General features: G+C 37.3%; 1 protein-coding gene across 1 annotated transcript in view; it reads left to right on the forward strand.

Annotated features, from left to right (window-relative positions):
• The window catches only part of Pla2r1 (phospholipase A2 receptor 1), a 105,985-nt gene that overhangs the window by 44,882 nt on the left and 36,506 nt on the right, over positions 1 to 24,597 (forward strand). Inside the window, exons 10-13 of the mRNA XM_090342766.1 lie at positions 2,241 to 2,353; positions 10,652 to 10,821; positions 20,647 to 20,843; positions 24,093 to 24,238. Coding sequence (XP_090198892.1) covers positions 2,241 to 2,353; positions 10,652 to 10,821; positions 20,647 to 20,843; positions 24,093 to 24,238 — 626 coding nt within the window. The remainder of the gene's footprint in view (positions 1 to 2,240; positions 2,354 to 10,651; positions 10,822 to 20,646; positions 20,844 to 24,092; positions 24,239 to 24,597) is intronic.

Raw genomic sequence — 24,597 nt, forward strand, 5'->3', positions numbered from 1 at the left:
CATGACTTTAAAGAACAGAGTTGCCCTACCTTACCCTCAGGGCTAAGCCACACAGCTGCATATTTGTCATTTGTCTATATGCCAAAACTTGCCTTTTTTCCTTTCTAAAAGCCAGTCAGTTAATTTAGCAATATGTGTGTATTTATGTATTCACATGTATATATGTATTTTTGCCATTATTTAGAAGCACTATCATCTAACCATGATTGTACTGATTGAATTACACCAGAATCAGGTACCTGGCATGGGTGTGTATTAGTTAATGAATGAATCCATTAGATGACATGAAACAATAATATAAGAGAAAGTTGAAAACCTACAATATTATCAATATATTATTGCTATATGTTTTCTTTGCTCATACCAGTTCTCTGTCTTTTTTGTATCTTTTTTTGTTTCGGTTTTATTTGTGTCTGTATGCTTGTGTGTGTTCATTTGTTTTCAGGAGACTAGTAAGGATTATACTCCATGTCTCATGCTTCTAAACAGGCACTCTCTAAACCACACCTCCAGGCCTCTTTTGTGCTGGTTATACTTTTAGATAGTTTCTCACTTCCTACCTATGAATGCACCTGAGCTTTGATCCAGTTATTTTAGGCTCCTCTTGATAGCAGTGAAAATAAGCATGCACCACCATGCTTAACTCTTTTCAGCGAGATAAGAGTTGCACAGACTTTTTTAACTGCTTAATCTAGAACCACTACTATTTTCTCAATCTCAGCCTCCTACATAGCTGAGAGGTATAATACCACTGGTCCCAGTTGTCAGTTGAGAAGGAGTCTTGCATGTATAACCTGGCTAGTCTTGAGCATGGTTCTCCCAAATTCAGCTTCCCAAGTAGTGAGGATCACAGGTATGAGTCAACAATGCCCAGATCGTAGGCTCCTTTTGGTTGTCACAATAGCCCTGTGGATATTACCACCATCTCCATCTCAGAGAAGAGAAAACTAGATGTGGAGAGATTGAATACTTTTCTTGAAATGCATAATTTGTATATAGAGCTGATAGAATAGCAGAGAAGCCAGGATTCAAACACATGCATGCTCCCTCCAGCACCAACAACTCTTATTCTACCCTAATATAAAGGGCACTTGTATGAAATTCTGCAAGTCTGAGGAGAGGAAGAGAGCCACATCTTGAATGTTTGTCTGTTTGGAAGTTTTATATATTTTGTTTTGCTTTTTGTGGTAGTGAGAATTGAACCCACAGCTCATGCACATGTTATAGCACTTGAACCCCACACTTAGCTGTCGGGGTCCTTCGTCCCTGGTCCCCCTCTACTAGTAGGGGGATGGGGAAAAACACACCCGCGAGAGGAAGGAGCCCAATGTCCTCCCACACCCAGCCTTCTTACCCCGGAGCAAGAACAGAGACGCCACGCAGCTTCATCAAGGCGGGAAGAGCTCTCTCTCTCTCTCTCTCTCTCTCTCTCTCTCTCTCTCTCTCTCTCTCTCTCTCTCTCTCTCTCTCCCCCCCTCTCTCTCTCTCTCTCCCTCTCTCTCTCTCTCTCTCTCTCTCTCTCTCTCTCTCTCTCTCTCTCTCTCTCTCTCTCTCTCTCTCTCTCTCTCTCTCTCTCTCTTCCCTAAATCCCTCCTCCTTATATTGGGTGAGGGAGCCTATCAGTATACAAGATGGACAGGACAGACAAGGAGTTGCTATCTTTATACCAGCTGGTCTCATACATGGGTTTCTCCTGCTACTGTCTTCCAACTAGCTGAGATCAGAGGTTTATGCCATCATGCCCAACTTGGATTTCCTGTTTTGTGTTGTGGAACTTTTCCCCTTCATTTTAATTTGTTTTTAAATGAAGAAACTTAGACTAGAAGTTTAGCCTAGTTGTAGAGTGTTTGCCTAGTATGAACAAAGACCCGAGTTTGATTCCTTGGTACCACATACATAGAAAAAGCCAGAAGTGGTGCTGTTTCTCAAGTGGTAGAATTCTAGCCTTGAGGAAGCCTGAGGACTGACAAAGCCCTGAGTTCAAGCCTCAGGACTGACAAAAAAAAAAAAGATTAAAAAAATTAAAAAATAAAGAAATTTAAATTATAACTAATTAAATAAATGTAGAAGTGGCTATAGCTGTTGGCAATACCATAGAGGACACAGAGAGAGGAATACAAAACTTCAAGGTACTTTGAGTGAGTCAGAGTAGAAAGTTATCAGTGATAAGTGAGAATATGCAAAGACAGATCTCTTGGTATTTAATGCCTTTGATTATGACCTTGATTTCACTTTTTAAGGGATGGGAAAGACATGGCGGATTTTGTTACAAGACTGACACAGTCCTCCGGAGCTTTGACCATGCCGCCAGTGCTTATTACTGTCCCCCGGCACTTATAACTATTACCAACAGGTAAGTCAACATTTTCTCATAGAAACATGCCCATTCTTTGATGGAAGGGCACTGAGAATGGTCAAGTCCAACTATAATTAAAAAATTTAGAAAAACTTGGGGTCGAGAGTTTGGCCTAATGCTAGAGTACTTACCTAGCATGCACGAAGACCCAGATTTGATTCCTCAGTACCACAAAGCCAGAAGTCATGTTGTGAGTCAAGTGGTAGAGAACTGGCCTTGAGGAAAGCCCAGGGACAATGCTCAGACCCTGACTTCAAGCCCCAGCACTGGCAAAAAATAAAACCTTGTTACGGTTTAAAGGGTAGTATATAGTCTACTATTGTCACTTAAGGTACTTGCTGAGATAAATTTCAATTTTCTGATGTTATTCCTAAATTGATTTTTGAATGACAAATAGTAAACTTTAAGGTGCTGTAGATGTATTCATTATCTAGTTTTACTAACATATTCAGTAGTATTTAGATTTAATTTTCCAATTTTGTAATGGAAAAAATGTTACTGAACAAGATTTCTTTGATATAATGTATTTAATTTGCATGGAGTGGGATTTTAACAACAAAAAAAAGGAATATAAAGAAAATGCACATGGGGCTGGGAGTTTGGCCTAGTGGTTAAAGTGCTTGCCTAGCATGCACGAAGGCCCAGGTTCGATTCCTTAGTACCACATACATAGAAAATAAGCCAGAAGTGGTGCTGAGGCTCAAGTGGTAGAGCTCTAACCTTGAGAAAGTCCAAGGACAATGCTCAGGCCCTGAGTTCAAGCCCAGGACTGGCAAAAAAAAAAAAAAGAAAATGCACAGTCTGTAAATGCTTCATTGCTTCTTAGGTCTATATTAGGCTTCTCTGGCACAGGTGTCTTCTGATACTGACAGAGTCTACAGCCATATAATTTGCAGCATGATTACAGGTGTGTAATGTGGAATATAAACAGCTTGAGGAAGGTAACCTAGTGGAACTATCAATGTCAAGAACAGTGAGGGCTGGGGGCTAACTGCTCCATGCCTAAGACAAAAGCAGGATACAACTTTTCACTAATACCACAGGAGACCACACCTGCATGAGTCATTTTTCTTGCACCTAGGCCATTGCCCTTACCAAAAAAACTGCATGTGGTGAGTCACACTGGAAATCTCTGCTACTTGGCAGGCTGAGACAAGAAAATCACTTAAGCACAAATTTACCACCAGCCTTGGTAATATAGTGAGGGAAAGAAAGAAAGAAAGAAAGAAAGAAAGAAGAAAGAAAGAAAGAAAGAAAGAAAGAAAGAAAGAAAGAAAGAAAGAAAGAAAGAAAGGAAAAGAAAGGTTGAAGAAGGAAGGAAGGAAGGAAGGAAGGAAGGAAGGAAGGAAGGAAGGAGGGAGGGAGGGAGGGAGGGAGGGAGGGAGGGAAGGAAGGAAGGAAGGAAGGAAGGAAGGAAGGAAGGAAGGAAGGAAGGAAGGAAGGAAGTGAGGGAGGGAGGGAGGGAGGAAGGGAGGGAGGGAGAGGAAGGAAGAGAGAGAGCAAGAAAATAAATAAAAGGTGAGAGGAAGAAGGTGGAGAGAGAAGAGAAAGGAGAGGAGGAAGAGAAAGAGAAGCAAAGCAGGAAGAGGAGGAGGAAGAGAAGGAGGCGGTGGAAGAGGGGGAGAAGGAGGAAGAGGAGGAGGAGGAAAACCTGAATACCAAAAAGTACAGCAACTGGGATTTAGTTTTGTCTAGAGACCCTTCACACATATATCTGCTTTGCAGAGGGATTCTTATATCTTTTCTTGGCTCTCCCCACATTGCAAGGTAACATTCAAAGCCTTTCTCCTCTCACCCTATTACTTAGCTGTTTTCCTTTCCTTTCTCCAAACTCTTCACAGGAATGTGTATGCTTTCATAGAGGAGTAGATAGAGAGCATTTGATAGACTGCATGAATGGCCTTCTTTGGGGTACAGGACTGTCTTTGGTGAGCCTCAACATTGTTTTTAGACCTGCTTTTTTTCTTTCTCTACTGGCAGGTAGAGCTGCATATATATATACTATATATATATATATATAATATATATATATATATGAAGTGTGGGTGTGTAAAACATGTTTTATTTCTACAAAACTAGACATAAAAGGGCCGGGAGTTTGGCCTAGTGGTGGAGTTCTTGCCTAGCATGCACAAAGCCAGAAGTGGTGCTGTGGCTCAAGTGGCAGAGCTCTAGCCTTAAAAAAGCCTAAGGACAATGCTCAGGCCCTGAAGTCAAACCCTAGGACTAGCAAAAAAATAAAAATAAATAAAAACTAGACATGAGAATCCTGTGAACACTTCAGATTTTCTGTTCACAAAATAGCTGTGTTCAACATCCAATAATCACTTATAGTTGGAACCTGTAGTAGAACTAGGGCCTAGGTATATTTGGTTTTAATCCTCCTTGGGCAACCTCCTTTCTCACTGGGCAACCTCAAAGTTTCCCAGAGCACAGGTTAGATGTCCCCCAGACACAAATCCTCATGACACATAACAGGAACCTTTTCAGCAATTCTAGGGTCTTTTCAATTATGATTTAATTATGTTTTACACTGAAGAAAAGAAGTCTTGTTATTTCATCCATTTTTATGTCTCATTTTTTCTTTTCTTCTTCCATTTAATATTCATTGAGTGCCTGCCACATACCTGACACAGAGTTAATTGCATTGCATATATTATCTGACCATGCAAAAATTAATAGTCAAGAGTTTATTGAATATTATTTATTATGTATTTTGCAAGAGGCATCATATTAAACACTGACATGCTGGATGGAAGAACTAAAAGGTTGGGTGTAATTGCTATAGCCTCTGTGGCACACCAGCTGATATAGAACAGCAGCAAGAAACAAGCAGGGAAGGGAGAACCCAAGATACACAAATACACTCAAAGTAGCAGTATAGATGCAAATAGAGTCAAAGTGGTTCAAACTAAGACAGAGATCTGTTACAAGACACAGGCTTCCTCTTCATTCTGTGCTTTGCAGGCCTTGGGGGCCTCCTATAAATGGTAGTACCATACACAAAATCTAGTTTATTTCTCTGGAATTGGGGACAAGATGATGTTGTATATCCTTTGAACTTTGTCTTTGATAAACTGTGTTCAGTCACCAACACTTATGTATAGTCCCACTCAAAAGCAGAACTATGACGCAGGCTATCTCAGGTCACCAAGGGCCACCTGGGCTGCTCTGTGCTGGCATGTATCCGGTCACCACCACACCTGCAGGACTCCAAAAGAGCAGTAATATGGCATCTGTCCAAGTCAGTTAGCACGAGGCACACCACCCCACAGCTATGACTGCATCCAACACAGTGACTCACCCACACAATTCTGTTTAAGAAAAAGGACTGCGTGCTCTTGATTTTTACTTATTCAGGCCTCACAGGGAAGAAACAGTCTTCTGAGTGACAATTCTTGTTGGAATGTTCTTCAGTGGTGCCTTGTGTCTGAGAAGGCCAGACAGTAGATGAAAAGTCTTCTCATACTAGGAGCATCCACTAACAGCCATGGCAATAGTTTTCTTCTATTACTGATTTCCTGTTTGGGTTAAGATTCTGCTGTCACTCTCCAGCATCCAGGCTTGTAGTTGCTAATTGATTTTCCACTGTTCTGCACAATGGAGTGACAGGTTTGATGGGCACAATTAACACCACCTGCTACAAATCACTGATTGCTTTTGTTATCAGACAACTGCTCCTGGTCTAGGACTTTTTAACACTTTGCAGTGGGTCAGGGGACAAAAAAAAACAGACCTTCATTCTTTTTTTATTTTTTATTGTCAGGGTAATATATAGAGGAGGTACAGTTACATTTGCCAGGTAGTAGGTATATTACTTCTTATACATTGATACCCCTTCTCTTGTTTTTGTCCCCATTTCTCTCCCCCACCCCCTCCCAATTATCTTGTTTCCCCCCTTCTCTTTCCTATTGTAAATAAACATATATGCAACATACCAGGTAACAAAGTCAGATACAGTAATATGAGATTAACCAAAGAGGAAAAGAAGAGATGAGAAATAACATAGTACATTAAGAACAGCAATCACACAAGATAAAGCTTTTGTTTCCAAATCCTGGAGATCCTTTCATTTAGTCTCATCCTATATGAAGTAGCATAATTTTCTGGGTTGGCCTTTTGTTAGAAAACTTTTTCAAGCCTGACCACTTTGCTTTCAGAGCAGAAATGTAAACATGTTACCATGGATAATTGTCTAAATGTATATACTTCTAAATCTTGAAATAATCAGCCATGGAAAATCTGGTACAAATGACATTTGATTCCATGGATTTTGCCAAGAAAAATTCTGCAATATCTCATTTTCTCCTAAGTTGAAATGTGGATTGTTTTCAAATGCTCTATAAGTCTGTCATTTTTATGCAATTGTCATATATCCAAAAACATTTTTGCAGTTAACTTTTTGATTGTGGTTATATATATACATATGCTATGTATGTATATATAATACATATACTAACACTTAGCATTTTCATCATTTTTAAATGTAAAGTGGTGGTAAGTGCAGTCACATGACTGTGTGTATATGATTGCCTTCAGTGTCACAACTTTCCCTTCTTCCTACCCTGATACTCTGTACTCCTTAGTCACTAACTCCTAGTTCTTCCTTCCCCTAGCTCCTAAAAAGTATTTAATGGTCTGTAAGTTTGACTACTCTAGATAGGAGATGTAAGTAGAATCAAAAAGTGTTTGCCTTTTTGCTTCTGACTTATTTCACCTAGCATGTCTTCAGAGTTTATGCATATTACAAAACATGTCAATACGTCTTTCAAGTCTAGTTAAGATTCCATTGATGCGTCTCATAGATCACACTTGTAATAGTAATTACTTGGAAGGCTAAGAACAGAAGGATAATGTTTGAATTGGTATTTTAAAAACTAGCAAAAACAGAGCTGGAAGTGTGGCTCAAATGGTAGAGCACGAGCCTAGCAAGTATCAGGCCCTGAGTTAAAACCTCAGTTCTCTCCCCCCTGCAAAAAATTGCCATTGTATATTAAGAATAGTTGTGCATGCCTGTAATCTCAGAAGCATTTGGGAAGGTGAGACAGAAGAACTGTGAACTCAAGCCTAGCCTAGACTACAGAGCAAGAACTTATCTCAACAACAATGAGAGGTGAGGGGGAGGACTTTAATGTACGAATGTTATACATGCTTCTTAAAAATACACTAGCAACTCAAAAATGCAGGTGTCTGTTGTTTTAAATGAATATAAAATGTCTAATCAGAATGGAATAACCAAATTCATAACAAAGAGAGCACAAAAGCAATTGTAGTCATGGAAAAATGATACTCAAGGCCAAGTTCACGTGCTAGATTGTTTTGCTGTATTATCAGATAAATGCTATAATAAAAAGTAATGGAAAAACCAGACTGCTGGGTTTAGTGCCAGCATGGTCAACAATGGTCCTGTCTGGCACACCTGTGGTGCAGTGCCTTTCTGCAATTTCAGACACCAGGTGGGGACAATAGCCATGCTACTCTGCTTCACTGAGCATCAATAAAGAAAATCATAGGTTATGAGACCATGAGACAACAAAGGAAGAGTCAGGAAATTTGCAAGAGTTATCTAGGTAGTCATTAACTTTATATGCAAAGGTTCTAACCCAGCAAGATGATTTCAAAAACTATCCCAATTTCGAGTGTGTGCCATTTTGGATTGTTGATAGAGTGCAGAAAATCCTCAACTCTGATGAAATCCATTTGCCCTCAAAATGGATATTGTTGTTAGTGATGACCCCCAAACACTTAATAGTTTGACTTCTTGTTCTTTTCTCTTTCCCTCCCACATTCCCTTTGAAATTATTTTATTTATTTATTTATTTATTTAGGTCAGTTATGGGGCTTGAACTCTGGGCTCAGGGACAGTGTCCAGAAGCTTTTCAGCTCAAGGCTAGCCCCCTACCCCTGGAGCCACAGTGCCACTTCTGGTTTTCTAGTGATTAATTGAAGATAAGACTCTCTTGAACTTTAATGCCCAAGCTGGCTTTGAACAGCAACCCTCAGATTTCAGCCTTCTGAGTAGCTAGGATTACAGCCATGAGCTACTGTGTCGGCTTAAATTCCTCTATTTTTAACTGATCCCATTGCTTCTGCTTCCCTTAGTAAGTTAGGAATATGTAGTAATCAAAGAAATCTGAAGTAGTATTTTTTTATTATTTTTAAATTTTATTTTCAGGATGTATAGAGGAGTTACATTCATAAGGTAGTGAGTACATTGGTTCTTGAACACTGTTACCCCTTCCCACTTTTTTCCTCCCTCTTCCCCCCCCACCCTCTCCAAAGTTGTAAAGTTCATTGCCAACACTTTGTCTTGTGAATATTGCTGTTACAATGTTTCATCCTTTGTCCTTTGTCTTATCATCTTGGTTCCCCCCTTCCCTTCCCTGATTCAAATAAACAAATAAATGTATATACAATACACCAGGTACCAAAATCAGAGAAAGGGACAACAGAGGATAAACCATAAGGGGAAAAAAGAGTAAAGAAATAACTTCACATAGTACAAAGGTCTTCGATCTTTGGATCTTTAAATTTCCTCTAATCTCCTTCAGGTTTTCTGGGTTATTTTATCAGCTCTTGCATTTCTCATTGACTTAGCCCATCTACCCAGAAGTCACCACAGCTACAAAATTCTACTAACTTGATTTTGTTTTGAGAAAAATTTCTCAAGATGATTTCAGACTTAGCTTTCAATTCAGTGTTAGTTCAATTTCAGTGCTCAGGGTTCTTTTACTAGGTTTTACTAGGTATGCATATGGAAGCATATACAGAAGGTGACTAGAGTCTACTGTCCAAGTTTTCATGTTGGGAAGAGAGCATGATCTGTGATTGCTGAATGCTAAATTCATTCTGGTGTTTAGGAGAAATACTACTGGGTATACTACCTTGGATTGGCAACTCGGGTTTAAATGTGTGCTCTGGGAAAACACACACATTTGAACATATTGCCAAGGACTTCATATGCCTCAGGATAAACTGGTTAAGGAAACTCAAAATTGTTACTCTAGTTCCTTTCTCACTAAACAAACGTAACATGTGGCTTCATTTGGACTCTGAGGTGGTAAATGCTCATTCAGAAAAGCATACTGTCTTTCCTTATGCTGCGGCCAGCCCCCAACCCATGTAGATCCTGGTATCGTGTGTGTCATGTTGTCAGTTACAAAATAGGCCACGTCTTCCTGAAAAATAATATATTTTTGGATTTGTGGACATTACTATTTGCACTGTGAAATAAGGGCTCCACTCTATTTATTTTTTATATTTTTTATTGTAATTAATAGAAGGGTTACATTATTATTTTTTGCGGTTATTTTTTTTATAATTTTTTATTGTAATTAATAAAAGGGTTACATGATATTTGCCAGATAGAAGGTGCATTAATTCATTGATACCCTTTCACATGTCTTGGTACCCATCACCCTCCCCCCCACCCACCACCCACCACCCGTCTTAGTTTTCCCCCCTTCCCTATCAAATTTCAAATAACCAAATACAAATAAATTCAATATATCAGATAACAAAGTGAGATACTGTAACAATATGAGATACCCAAGAGACAGCAAAGGAGATAAAAGATAACATAATACATTAAGGACAACAATCATTCATTATATGGCTTTTGTTTCAGTATCCTGGAGGTCTAGAAGGGTTACATTATATTCACCAGATAGAAGGTGCATTACTCCACATACATTGGTACCCTTTCTCATGTCTTGGTCCCCATTCCACTCAATTTCTTGAAACAATTATGAGATGTATGTCTGTAAGGGCCAAATCTTCTTTACTCGTACATGTTTGGGAATTGCACTAACATTTGGCATTTATTAGTAAATGTGTTTGTTTTATGTTTTAAAGACTTAAACAAGAAACCTCCAGGATATAGAAACAAAAGCCGTGTAATAAGTGATTGTTGTCCTTAATGTACTATGTTATCTCTCATCTCTTTTGCTGTTCCTTAGTTATCTCATATTGTTAAGTATTTCACCTTGTTATCTGATATATTGGATATATGCTTCTTTGGTTATTTGAAATAGGACAGGAAAGGGGGGAAAACAAGATGAGGGGCAGGGGTGGGGAGGAAAATGGGGACCAAGACATGAGATAAGGTATCAATGTTTGTGAAGTAATGCACCTTCCATCTGGTGAATATAATGTAACCTTTCTATTAATTACAATAAAAATACATAAAAAAGACTTAAACAAGAATTGTTTATGCTGTACACTTCATTATAATTTAATGACATCTTTATCACCCAGAAACTTAATATAACTATGTCTTTTTTTCCTGTTTTCTAGGTTTGAGCAGGCTTTTGTTACCAGTATGATCAGTAGTGTGGCGACTACAAAAGACAGCTATTTTTGGATCGCTCTCCAAGACCAAAATGATACAGGAGAATACACTTGGATGACGGCGGGGCAGAAGCCTGAGCCTGTTCAGTACACACGCTGGAATGTGCATCAGCCCAGTGAGTAGGGAGAGCCGGGGTCTCCTCAGCTTGTGCTCTGTGATCCTGACCAGAATTCCACCCACTTTTTGATCATCATCTTTGAATCTTCCCTAATACTTGCTCAGTGACCACATAAGTACAATCATCATCAAGGTTTGCAGGGGTGAGATACGGCTGATCAATTTGTGTATGTGGGTTTCAGTGCTAGGGCTAAAATCATGGTCTGTGTGCTGTCCCTGAGTCTTTGTGCTCAAAGGAAGCATTCTGCCACTAGGCACAGCTCTACTTCCAGCTTTTTCCATGGTTAATTGGAGATAAATGTTTCATAGACTTTCCTGCCCAGACTGGCTTCAAACAATGATCCTCATCTTTCAGCCTGCTGGGTAGGATTATAGGCTTGAGCTACTGACATCTGACACCTGACCAGGCTGGGTTATTTTTTAACTATATTTTATATGAATCATTTGGAAAATGTGAGGCTTACATTCATGGCTTAAAATCATACTTGTCTTTATGGACAAGAAACCTAGATTTTTGTTCCTTGAGCCTTCCTCCTCCCAGATTTTTCTCAGTATCCATGAATCACAGGGCTTTACTCAGTCTAAATGAATCCAAGTACAGTGAATACTAGAAAAGACTAGTCCAGGCCTATCTAATCAGTTCATAGTCACTGCTCCCAGCTTTGCAGTGGAGTAGGCTCATTTCTGAGATGACATTCTTGTTGGTCTGTGGAATTCTATAATTCCTTAGGCAAGATTATAAAGTCAACAGCTCATTTATCCTCATGTGCTTAGCTTTGGGTCCTACTATATGCACCTAGGTCAAGTTGGCCAGACATAGGACACTAGAATGAGTATAGAAAAGCTTCAGGTTCTTGTGTTAAACTTAGACATCCTACACCAAACTCTCCCCCTTTTCCTCGGGGAACATTTGTTTAGATGCCATGATCTTGTTTTGACCTGTGGAGCTCCATTCAAGGCTACACTAACAGACAGCAGACAATAAACTACCCGTATGTTTATATCTGGATTAAATGGAATAAAGAAGGTCCTCTGTAAAAAATGATTTTCCATCTTAAGGGCTGTATATTCTGAGATAAAGTTAGCTTTTTCTCAGATGCAAAGGATGAGGTAATTAGAACTTCAAGATATTAAAAAAACACTAGTGTTGATTTTCATAATCATAAAGTCTGATGCAAGGTAGTTTCCTAATTACTGTTCAAAGCAATGGTTGGCAATGTCACAGGCTTTTATAGTGGAATAATTAAACTGTGAATGGTTTCTCAATATAGGTAATGTGACTATATACTCTCATTTTTGCCCAGACTGTGTCCAGTTTGTGTCTGTTGCTCTAGACAGACTAATCACTCCTATTTCACTTTTAACATTTTCTGGGTTAGGATGAATCTATAGATATATAGGTATAGCTATTACATGTACAGTCTTAGTATAGGATCTTCACTAAGAAAGGTGTGGAAGTCCTCTACTGTGTCCTTCCCTTCGCTTGCCCAACGGCAACACTCTTCCTTCTCAGAATAATTACTGTGAACTGTTACATATCCTGATAGTGGTGTCTGTATATTTGTACACATGTATACATGTGTAATTTAAATTACATGCTCCAATTACTTGTTTATCTGTTTAATAATCTGCTATAAACCTTTCCACATCAATATATATCCACCAATATTTTGAGTATCATACTAGATACCAAGTTCCAACGTGTGAATTTTGGAGGGAAATCTATATTCAAATTCTAGAAACAGTCAAGAATGTGAGAAGTATTGTAAATACTTTGTTTTAACAGTTAATAGAAATAATAATTAGTTTCAACAGTTAATAGGAAGAGGATCAATTCTCAAATAAGTTATCATAAAAGTACTATTTCCCCTAGGGTTCAAAATATGGTAGGATTTGATTACTATAATCAGAAAAAATAACTTTCTATGTGGAGCCAAGGAAACACAGAGCAGCTTTGAGGGATCTTAGTAGTTCTGGATAACTAGACAGAAAGATATATGAAGTTTTACAAGGGAAGTCCAGAGAGGCATATGGAACCCTCATTTCAGAAGATATGCTAAGGAGTCTTCACTTCTCCCTTAGATGAAGAAGATAGGAAAGGTTTAGGGAAAGTACCAGGACTGGAATTACAATGCTGTGGATAGAGCTCAGTGACCAGAGTACTTGCTGAGCATGCATAAGGCTGGGGCTCCATCCCTAGCACCCCAATAAAATACTGTACTACGGAACAGTATGTGTGATCTTGCCATATCTGTTTCTTCATCCTTAAGATAAGGATGGTAATAGTATCTACCTCCCAGAATCATTGTGAAGATTAATGAAGTATTATATAGTCCTACTATACTGTAAACAGTAAACATTGGCTTTTCTTATAGAAGAGAACTTGTAGGATTTGGGGAAAGCTACATAGAATACCATGGCTTATCTTTAGGATGCCTCACACATACTTTCTAAGTAGGAGGTGAGACTTCCTCTGTGCAGCATCAGCCACCAATGTGAACACTTGGCGAATCTTAGAGCTCTAAGGAAGGAGGTGACTGTTGGTTGAACTTTTATTTCCTTAATACTTATGGGTAGCTTTATATGTTTTTTTTTCATCTTTGAACCCCCTGAAGTTAAGGACACAGTGAGAAATCAAAGAAAGCTTATCCATATTATCTCCATTGAATAACTGATTGAAATACTTGTACTTTTTGAAAACTACTTCCCAGTGCATTGTGTAAGAAGTTTAAAAGTTGCCATATCACACTAATAACAAAAGCCACATAGTTGTAGCAATTATTTTCAAGTCTATAGAGGACTTGAAGCAACAAAAGCAGTACTTAAAAATCAATGCCAAATACTAACCACAGATCTAGAAAGTTCAAAGAACTCCACACAACATAAATGCTTTCCATCCTAGGAACATTATATTCAAACTTAAGGAAATAAAAGATAAGTAAAACATTCTGAAAGATACCAAAGGTGGAAAATATTATACCTTTACAGAGGAGGAAAGATGAAAATTACAGACTTCTCAGAAACCATGCAAACAAGAAGAAGGTAGTATGAAATACTGAAAATGTTAATAGAAAAAACTGAGAATTCTATATTTTGTGAAATTGTCCTTTAAAATTTTGAGGAGAAATAAGGGTTTCATCCCACAAATAAACATTGAGAGAATTTGTTATCAGTAGACTTGCCTTGAAAAAAAGTTAAAGTGAAGTTCTTTGAAGAAAAGGTAAATAACTCAGAAACTCTGATTAAAAGGTATGTAAGAGCACTGGAGATAATAACTAAAACTAAAGTGAAAGCCTTTCTTTTGCTCTTAATTGACCGAACAAACAGCAAAAACAGCAGCAATGTATCTAAATAGAAACATATATGTCAAGTAAACCTATATATAAATGACATATTTACATATTATTTATGTAAATATTACATATTATTTACATTCTCTTCTATATAAATGAAGTGAATCACAGTGGTGAAAGGCATTTTATGTCACTGTAGGTTCATCAGTTGTAACAAACATGCAATTGTAATGTGTGATCTCTATAGTAGGATGATTTTGTAGAAGGCAGGATCTATATGAGAATGCTACATCTCACATCATTATTTCTAATCCTATTTTTTATGCGGGGCGTGGTAGTACACATCCGTAATCCCAGAATTTGGGAGGCTGAGGAAGTAGGATCACAGAGTTTAGCTCAGTCCTGAGATAAATTTAAGTCATGAGAGTTTGTATCAAAAAAAGATGCTTGCAAAATCAAGTTAAGCCATGTTTGTTTAGAAAAGATGTGTATATCCTGGTGATTTTCATATAGCTCTAAAGCAAGAGGCCTCACAACTCAAGCAATAGAACCATCTTCTCATACATACACACATGAATAGTATTAAATTACAGAGAGCAATATTCTTTATCACACTACTGAAAAGCATAACATAACATTTAAAAATATAATAAAAATCTCACGTATCATTTGTATATACTGTGGGATTTGTTAGAAATGTCTAGGCCTGTCAAAATAAATTAATACATTTTGAGTAGACAAAATTTTTGGTTTTTATGTTAACTTCCCTGGGGCATATTTAGATGTCTAAAATCAGGAAATGAAGCAGAGCTTCTTGCCATTCATAAGTTCCTGCTGTAATTTATTTGAGTGGCACTACTCTTTTTCTCTTTTCCCTGAAGCAAAAATGATGCCCTGGTGCTCAGTTTGGCTGCTCATGCTGATTGACACTGAGTAAATTGTCTCTGAATAAGATGAAAATGTAAATCTGTTTGAAGAAAATAGCAATATAAAAGCCTCTGTGTTTCCTTTTGCTTTTAAATTACAGCTTGTAGAAAAACCATCCTAAATCACATTTTCTTTCCCTGCCTGTCACAAAAGAATCCATTAGCTGGAGCCCCATGTCAGAATCTTAATCCAGCATAAACTGACTATATGAATTGACCACTGGACAGGAAGCCTGCAGCTTTTTATAAACTTAGCCAAGAATGTCATTATGTCATACTAGCAAAATACACAGTCTTTGATGGAATCACAGTCCTGCTATTTTTTTTTACTCCCTATTATGTTTATCAACTAGTTTAATGAACCCCCAAGTGTCAGCCATTATCAGATCATGACAAATCTCGTTTCAGCTATACCACCACCTTCTCTCCATATTTTCTCACAACAAAACCAGGCATCATTTTGTTTCATCCACAAATGCTATGTATTATTCCTCCAAAATATAAGGACTTCTTTGTTAAAAGCTTGATAATGCAATCAATGGAATGAAAGTGCATAACTATAATTCTATAATACCATCAATGCTAAAACTTCTAAATGGCCCACAAATATTATAGTTATAAGGTTCATATTGCAAATTGGCTATTACAGGTCTCCTAACTTGTTTTAATGTCTAGATTTACCATCACCTCTATTAAAATTTATTTGTAGATAGAGATGGACACTTGGTTGATTTATTATAATGCTTGATTTGATTCCTTTTATTTTCTCTAAAATCAACATGTTTGATCATCAAAATCAGGGTTCGCTATGTTTTCAGAAAGATTATTTCTTTGGTAGCAACTTTTTCTGTTTAGAGGTAAATAATGTTTCTTTGTTAGTGGCAGCCACTAATAAACAATACAGCATACAGACTCATTGATTCAATAAATTGTGTGGTGCTGAGGCTTGAACCTAGGACAAGTGTTCTACCAAGTTGAATTATGCTCCTATTAATTAAAAAGCATAGGGGTTTATTACTTTACAGCTTAAATGTTTTTTATCAGAGAGCTATTCTTCTTGATCAATATCTCAGTTACTTTGTGGTACAATTTTATATTAAAGCCAGAATTAAAGTTCAATGCAATCCCCAACTGATTGTCTCTTCACTGGTAATTTCCAATGGTCATCAACTACAGGATGGATTTTGTTGACTTTTTAAAAACTAACTAGATTCATTTTATAAATTGCCACATGAGAAAAAATGGATTTTGCACATTATTTGTATTTTTATTTGTATATGAAATAATTTTTTGTACTTTGTAAAATATGGAGCCCATCGTGCTTTCAAATATTTGAGATTGCACACAGCGCTTCTTTTGTAACTGGAATCTTTTAACTTTCATGAAGGCTTTACATGTCTTATTCACTAATAAATTTGAATTAAATTAAAAAAGCTAATTATGAGGCAAACATTTCAAACATATGTAGCTATTGCTAATACCCTTTTTAATCTCAAATTAATCCGTTGTCGTGGTGTATTTGCTCTTTGGTATGACAAGATGTAAATTTCTGCTCCAAAAGCCCATACTGTTGAGGGGTGCCAATCTTGTTTTATGAGAAGTGGCAATATTGCCACACATAGTCTTGGTACACATGGTTTATTGTTTGGGAGTTTGTTCTTGTTTCTAGGCCATTTCAATAGCAGATCTAAGGTGGGGGGGGGGCAGCGTAAAAGGAAATACATTTTCCAGTTCAAATTGGTACTTAGAATTCAAATTCAGCAGTATAGGTCTTTACTTAACCTGCCTTTTATCTGTATTTCTTTTCTTTCATGCCAAAAGTCTCCATTCACACCATAATAGGAAAATCTGCTGTTTTTTAATATTTTAATACAACAAAAGGTTTATATGACCCTTAATATTTTGAGAGAAGTAAAATATTCAGGTGAAACAGGAAAAATGATTTTGATCCACAATAACCACTACCATTGATCAAAGGGAAAGATGATAAGAGGGAATCTAATGTGTAAAAAACTGAAATGTTCTTTATACTTAGATTAAAGATTGCATAAAAGTGGAGGCTGCCCTATGGGAAAGCAAATGGGTGAGTTTACTTGCTAAGATATTACAAAAGCTTCTCCAAGTTGTGTGAGAGCTTCATCGGAGTCAAATAAAGGAAAAGAAACAGTCTCTGTGACAAAGTTCTGTTCTTGGACTTAGAAGAAAAAGAGGAATATTTCATATGGGACAACTCCAGGGCACCTGTACCCTCATTGTTCCAAGCCAATGAAAATCTTCCAGGGACAAGGAAAACTGGACTCTCCTCCAACAGGTCACATTTATTGGCTTCCAAGCATACTAAACATAGTAAGAACTAAGATCCCTGTCTCATATCAGCAGACAGCTACACATCACTATCCAGCTTCAGATACCTCAGAGTTCATGCTCAGCCTTTGGACATTTCCCTACCTTTGCATAAACATGTGCATAAAAATGCCTTTGTCTGTCTTCCAGGAAATTCTGTGGCCACACAGGGAGAGACCAGGAAAATGAAAAAGAGCTCCATAGGAAAAGCAGAAAAATAAATTGGGGATCATTCATTCATTCATTCATTCCTTTAGCTTCTATTTCTTGAATCTACTCTCTACTTCAATACTATACCACAAATAGATTCAAATAAATCAAATTTCAAGTCCTCATTAACCATCATTAACTGTGTGGCCTACTAAACCCTTGCCTCAATTTTTCCATCTGCAGAATGTAGATACTTATCTTGCTTCAAAGAGATTTTTACATTAAATAAAGGAATGGCTGCATAAAATGCCTAGCACTGTGCATAGGCATAGAATTTACATACTTCATGCAAATTCTTCTTGAGGAGCTTTATTTTTTTCTATGAAGAAGGAGAGGAAGAGGGACAGGAGAGCTGAGGAAGGTATAAGATTTGAGAGGTGAGAATATTTTGGTGTTGGTTTTATTACTTTTTCCTTGTTCTTTACAATTGATTCAATCTTACAATTACATGTCTAAAAGTTATGGGCCTGTTCTCTACAATGATGGCAATTAAAGACTATTTGTGAATGAACATTTATTGCCATAGTTTAAACATTTTAACATTAAAACTACCATTTTTTTTGTTAACTGTGATACTTAACAAGTGTTCCCAGTTTCAAACTCCTCCTTTTTTCATGACTTTTTCCCCTAAACTTCAAGTAGTTGTGCAAGGGGGTTACAATTTTACCATGCCTAAGTGTCCAGTACTTTGTGATCAGAGTCATGCATTTCATCATCTACCCCTTTTCTTTAGATGAGGCTGTTGCACAAAATAGGAACATAAATTTACAGACTGGATTAACACATCTAGGCATTAGGGCCTAGCATAGCTTTCTCCTACCCCAAACCATAAATTGGTTTGATTGTTTGATTTATACTTTGGTACTTGACCAGAGAGGGTGAAGATAGTAGCTTTCCCAGATCAGTTCATTTTCTACCGTTAGAGAGCTTTGTCAAGGGCAAAAGATTGAAACATTGAATTCAAATTTATGAAAGTTTCTCCACTGATGTTTCAGGGAAAGAGTGAAGAGGGATGGAGGTAAAGCAGGCAAGGAAATATGAGAGTTGCCACGGAAGTAAAAGAATAACAATTTTTCCTCCAATGAGAAGTGAGCTGTTTAAAAAGAAAAAGAATTTCTTTGGAAGACAAACTACCTCTGCTTACCCCTCCCTTATTATTTGGCTTTGCAAGCATCCCTATGAATTGGCTTATAAATTCAAGTTTATATCTCCCTTGGCCCTGCCTCCCTTTATGACACCACTTTTACTGCTTCTTTGGGGCTGAGACTCTGAAATTTGGGTCAAAGTTCCATTAAGTTAACTGTTTTAAAATACCAGTAACACTCCTGGAGCACTGTGCATGTCTATTCAAGTCACAAACATCTCCTGCTTCAATAACGAAGATGAGCTGGATCTAAAACTATACTGCATCTAAAACTATAGTGAGACAAAAAAAGTGCAACACCAACAAAAAAGTTTATTGCATTTCCAACTTGCTGATTCAAATCTTTTAAAAATTCTCTGAACATGCATACAGAACTCCTGTCACAAAAATCCCAGTTTTTGTAATCAAAATGTCCCTAAACAGAATAGGAACCAGTTTGGGGTGTTTTTCGCTTTTCCTAGCTTACTTTCCAACACTATTTCATAGGAGAAAGAGATTTAAATTCTCAAGATTTATTATGATCAATTAACCTATTCCAATGTCAAGTTATTCAACATTTGTGCTGAGACTAGAACCCTTGTGCTTCAAATTAGAAATTCATTCTAGAAGTTTTCCCATCTTTAGTCTGCAGTAGGTAGACGTTTCATTGGAATGGCTCAGAGGACCTCAGGAAAAAATGTTCAAGCAGAACAGATCCACTAGTGTGTCCAACTTGGGGCTTCTGTATGCATTTTCACTGTTCCTTTTCCTCTGCGGCATGTATATCTCTTATATTGCTCATGGCTCCTTCTAACAGTCTCCCCCAAACTCAAGAATGCTCCTTTCTATTGCACTTTACATATCATTTTATTACAATTGATTATTCATCTGTATCTCATACTCAACCAGGATGGGGTTTTTTTTTTTTTGCTTGTTTGGGCCTCTCTCTGTAAAACCTAATATACAGCATAGCTAGGAATGTTGTAGATGCAAAAATTTCTGTGATTGTTGAATGTCAATTTAAATGCATTAAATAGTCAATCTCAAACCAGGAAAAAAAACTATTTCATTCCCATCCAATGTTTATTCTAGTTTTAGAATGGAACTGTTTTCTACTACATTTCACTGATATTTTAATCGTATATTTATCTCTTACAAGTTACCTATGTAACTTGCACAACTTAAGAAGCCTAACTCAATTTTCAAATTGTTTCCAAGGAAAAAGACATTTCATATTCAAAATGTTCAATATACATGAAGAAAAACAAAAGTGAAGTCACTTGTCCCTAACTGAAAAATCTATCCCCCTCCCAGTATTTCACACTATAGTCTGAATGTCGAAACACAAAGAATCTCTGTATTTTTATTTCTTATTTCCTTAATATCTGTGCCTGTCTCATGCCCCCAGAGTTTTTCCATCATTTCAAAATTTATCTCATTCTTTCCACTCTCCCATGGTTTATGGCTTATGGTTTTGTTCTTTGTTGTGTATCTTGTAGTCTACCTTGAATCCATTATTCATGAAAGTATTTTCCCCCATGGAATCTGTCTCAGAGGATGAGCACTGTGCATTTGTCTCAGTTGATGGTTCACAATGGGATTTCAAAGCACAGCACTGAGCTATAGGGGATGTTTTGGCTCCAGGTAGGAAGCACTCCTACTTTCCCATCACTTGCTATCTAAACTCAGAAGAGACAATGGCCAAATTTCAGGCTTCATAGCTTCTTTTCTCTCATGTTTCCTTCTTCTTTTCTCCAGAGATGGGAAGAAATGAAATAATTGTGCCAATAAAGCATCCTTTTTCATCTTTTTCTTTTCTGGATGCTGCATTAGGAGATGTCAGTTACTCTGCACTCTGAAGAGCTGTTTTCTGAGCACAAAATGTTTAATCATTTGATATTATAGGGATTGTTTTTTTCTTATCGTAGGTTCCAGTGGTGGTTGTGCTGTCATACAAGGAAGGACTGGTCGCTGGGAGGTGAAGGACTGCAGACATTTCAAGGCAATGTCTCTGTGTAAACAGCCAGTTGAAAATCGGGAGAAAACAGAGCAGGAAGAGAGATGGCCCTTTCATCCCTGCTATTTGAACTGGGAATCACAGCCTGGTCTGGCCAGTTGCTTCAAGGTGATAGCAAGGTTACTGTAAGAGTGCTTACAATATCAACCTATCAATGTGATGCACCACAAATTCCCTTATACTTTCCATAACACTATCTGACAAACAGCAGGTGCTTAATTATTATTTACCTTTCTTTCTTTTTTCACTTATAGTCCAAATAATTTTAAGTCAAATATTGACAGACCTCTGGTGACACTGAAGGTTTCCTTGTGAAGAATGAGGTTTGTTAAGAAGAAATGCCCTGCACCAGTATTAATCCCAGGAGGGCAACTCCATGCACTGGTTATCAACACTAGGAAAGGATTTTAAACACCTGATTAGTAAGGGTTCTAGGTCCAGGTGGAGGTTTTGAGCAAAATCAATTGACAGAGTCTGAGTCCAGTGCGATCAGAGCATTCAGAGAAGTCAGGAAAGCAACTTTGTTCTCCATAGATGGGCCACAAGAAATAACAGACACCTAAGATCCTAGCGAGTCCATCATGCAAAGCTCAGAAAAGCTGTCTAGGGCATATGCTCCAGTTCCCAACACAGCCCAGAAACTCCAAAATCATTATTCTCTGGGTTTTATACCTTGCCACTTTAGTCACTGGGCTAAAACATTACAGGACAGTCTGTCCTAGGAGAGACAAGGTCAGTTACATTCTCAGTACATTCTTGCTGAGAACTACAATCAAGAGGGGGACCAGCTTAGTCAGCCAGGGTCATTCAAGGGTCAGTCCTATAATATTGAGGCAACTTTCAGTGTTCTTTTACTTTTCTTTTTTGTCAGTCATTGGTCTTGACTTCAGAGCCTGGGAGCTGTTCCTGAACTTTTTTGCTCATGGCTAGCATTCTGCCACTTTCATCCACAGCTCTATTTCCAATTTGGGGATAGTTAATTGGAAATAAGAATCTCACAAATATTCTTGCCCACTCTCAGACATTCCTGCTCAGGCTGGCTTTGAACTGTAATCCTCAGATCTCAGCCCCCTCAGTAGCTAGGATTGTGAGCCATCAACACTCAGCAAGTCAGTGTACTTATTGCCAAGCAAATATCAAAAGAAGATGGTCAGTATTCACTGGGAATTAAAATGAAATAAAATTTCATATTGTTTATAAGCCTGTGACTAAAGTACTTACTATGGAATAATAATACTGAAGAGCCAACAGAGTGTTTGTATAGACAGGATACAATGATCTCTGTGTGGATAGATAGATGCATGCATGCATGCATAGATGTTAGATGAAAGGAGAGTGGGAGAACTTTATCAGAAATACTTCAGACCCATATTTTTATTTGGAAATATTTGCATATATATGCATATACATGTATGTATTTGCACAATAGATACGTGTGTATATATACAGGTGCATGTGTGTGTGTATTTTGTATATACACATGTACATGTGCATATACATAAACATGCATGTACACATATATGGGTATATACATAGTGAGAGATAACATGGTTGGAACTTAAGTCTAAGCACAAAATCACATATCACATACACAAGCACAAACACACAGATACAAGACAGAGGTAATTTTATACAATATTTTTAGTAGTTCTGCACATGAAACAAAGTTTATATACTTAGAACTGTCAGAAAGCAAAGTGTCATTATCACAAAAAGTTTCAGACTTTAGAGAATTTCAGATTCTTTTTTCTTTCAGGTTAAGAATACTCAACATAATAAGTAAAATTATATAATATTAAAACATAACATGTATGTTAAAACTCTCAAAGATACACTTATTCAAACCATCAGCTTTAGATCCTAGATTCAAACCGGCTCCTATACTCTTCTTGTCAGAAATGTGTGCTTTGAAAAATGTGGCATTTTTCTGTTTGGTAGTTTGGTCTTGATTTGTTCTGGCATGTTCTATAGTTAGAGATTCTTCAAATCCTAGGAGAAAGCTCTCCATCAACTCTGCCCATATGAACAGAATGACAACAGGCCAATTCCACAGACACTACAGCCCACAGGTGTCATGAAACATCATTAATACATTCACTTTCAAAGTACACATATGAAATCTCACATTACATTTCATAGAATATAAAACCGCGAAGTGATCTCACAGAGTAACAAGTTAAAATAAAAATGAGTAAATTGAGGCCAGTGAGACAAAGTGATTTGTCCAAGCTCACGTTTATTTACTGACAGTGAGAATGCATCCCTGGTCTTGGAACTCCCGGTCCAGTGCTTGTTCTACAATCTATCATCCTGATGTGTCAACAAATGTAGGGTGTATTTGATGAGCATGGAGGTAGGATTTATGAATTTAGAGTGATTCGGGAAGAGGTTCCCAGAGGAAGCAAGTTTTGACATATAATTTAGAAGATGGAAAGGCTATGCTGTGGTCCACAGAATTTGGAAAGCTATTCATTCTGGTCTCAGCAAATCAGAACTAGTGAAGACTGGCCTGAGAGTATAGCTGCCTGGCATTTGAGACTCAGGCTTACTGCTGGAGTTTTCTAATGAGTAGGGTGCAGAGGCTCCAGGATCAGGAACTTTCTGGGTTTGTCTTTTACTCTGTTTTTACATAAAACCCATAAAGCAGACCTTTCATTTGACCAATTCTATTCTGCTACTGAGGACTGTTGAGACACTGCAGAGAATTTAGACACAAACAACTATACCTTCCATTCCTCTTAGACTTAAAGAACCAAAAATATTGCTGCTGTAGGCCTAGATGTTATTTCTCATTTCCTGCCTAGGGTCACTCAGATTCATGGTCATTCCACTAATTGTAATTTATCAGAAGGTAAGCTTCTGGGATGGAAATTTGTGGGTTCTTGAATTAAGGAATCCTGGATAATCCTAGCTCTGTATTTGTAGGTATGTGTCCTGATATTCTTAGCCCCTTTTATCCTGATTTTCTTGACTCTTGACAAACATTAATTGAAGGATATATATATATATATATATATATATATATATATATATATATATCAGCTATAGCAGAACTAGTAGGAAAAAGATCTTTAAGAAACTTACTTATAAAATTGAGCTTATCATATTCTCTTCATGAAGTTGTTGTGAGGATAACATGAGCTAATAGTTTTAGAGTGACTTGGTCCCTTCTAGCTCATAATAAAAAATGGAGAGAGGTGGGAAAGCTCTGGGCGGCAGTGTGCTGAGTACAGAAGAAACTGGGAGTAATACTCAGCAGCAGAAAAATAATAATAATAATAACTATTATTATATTACTATAATTAAACAGCCTTGTCTTATCTGTGACACTGCTGATTTTTTTCTTTTATTGTACAGGTATTTCACAGTGAAAAAGTCCTCATGAAAAGATCATGGAGAGAAGCTGAAGCATTCTGTGAAGAATTTGGAGCTCATCTTGCAAGCTTTGCCCATATTGAGGAAGAAAATTTTGTGAATGAACTTTTGCATTCAAAATTTAATTGGTAAATAGCTGTGAGTTCTGAAAAAAATCACAGTCAATTATTGTCCTTCAGTAATGGCTTTTTATGGGTCAAAATCCCAAGTAGTTATTTAAAATTGCAGTATTTGTTTCAAGTCTAAAACCAAGGTGTCACTAGTTGTGGAAGAAAAAAATCCATATAGTCTTGTATTTTTAGGCCACCAAGTTCACATTCCATAAAACAAAGTGATGATTGGTATTTTAAATCTTTATTGTGTACCTCTCGTCAGATTTTTAGAGTTTTGCTGCAAAACAATATCTACTTCAGTGGGGTTTTTAAAAATATTTTATAGTACAGATGAGTTATAGTTACATAAGTCAAGTAATGAGCACGTTTCTTTT

Source organism: Megascapheus bottae, chromosome 12, assembly GCF_031878675.1.
Source record: "Megascapheus bottae isolate mThoBot1 chromosome 12, mThoBot2.hap1, whole genome shotgun sequence".
Lineage (NCBI taxonomy): Eukaryota > Metazoa > Chordata > Mammalia > Rodentia > Geomyidae > Megascapheus > Megascapheus bottae.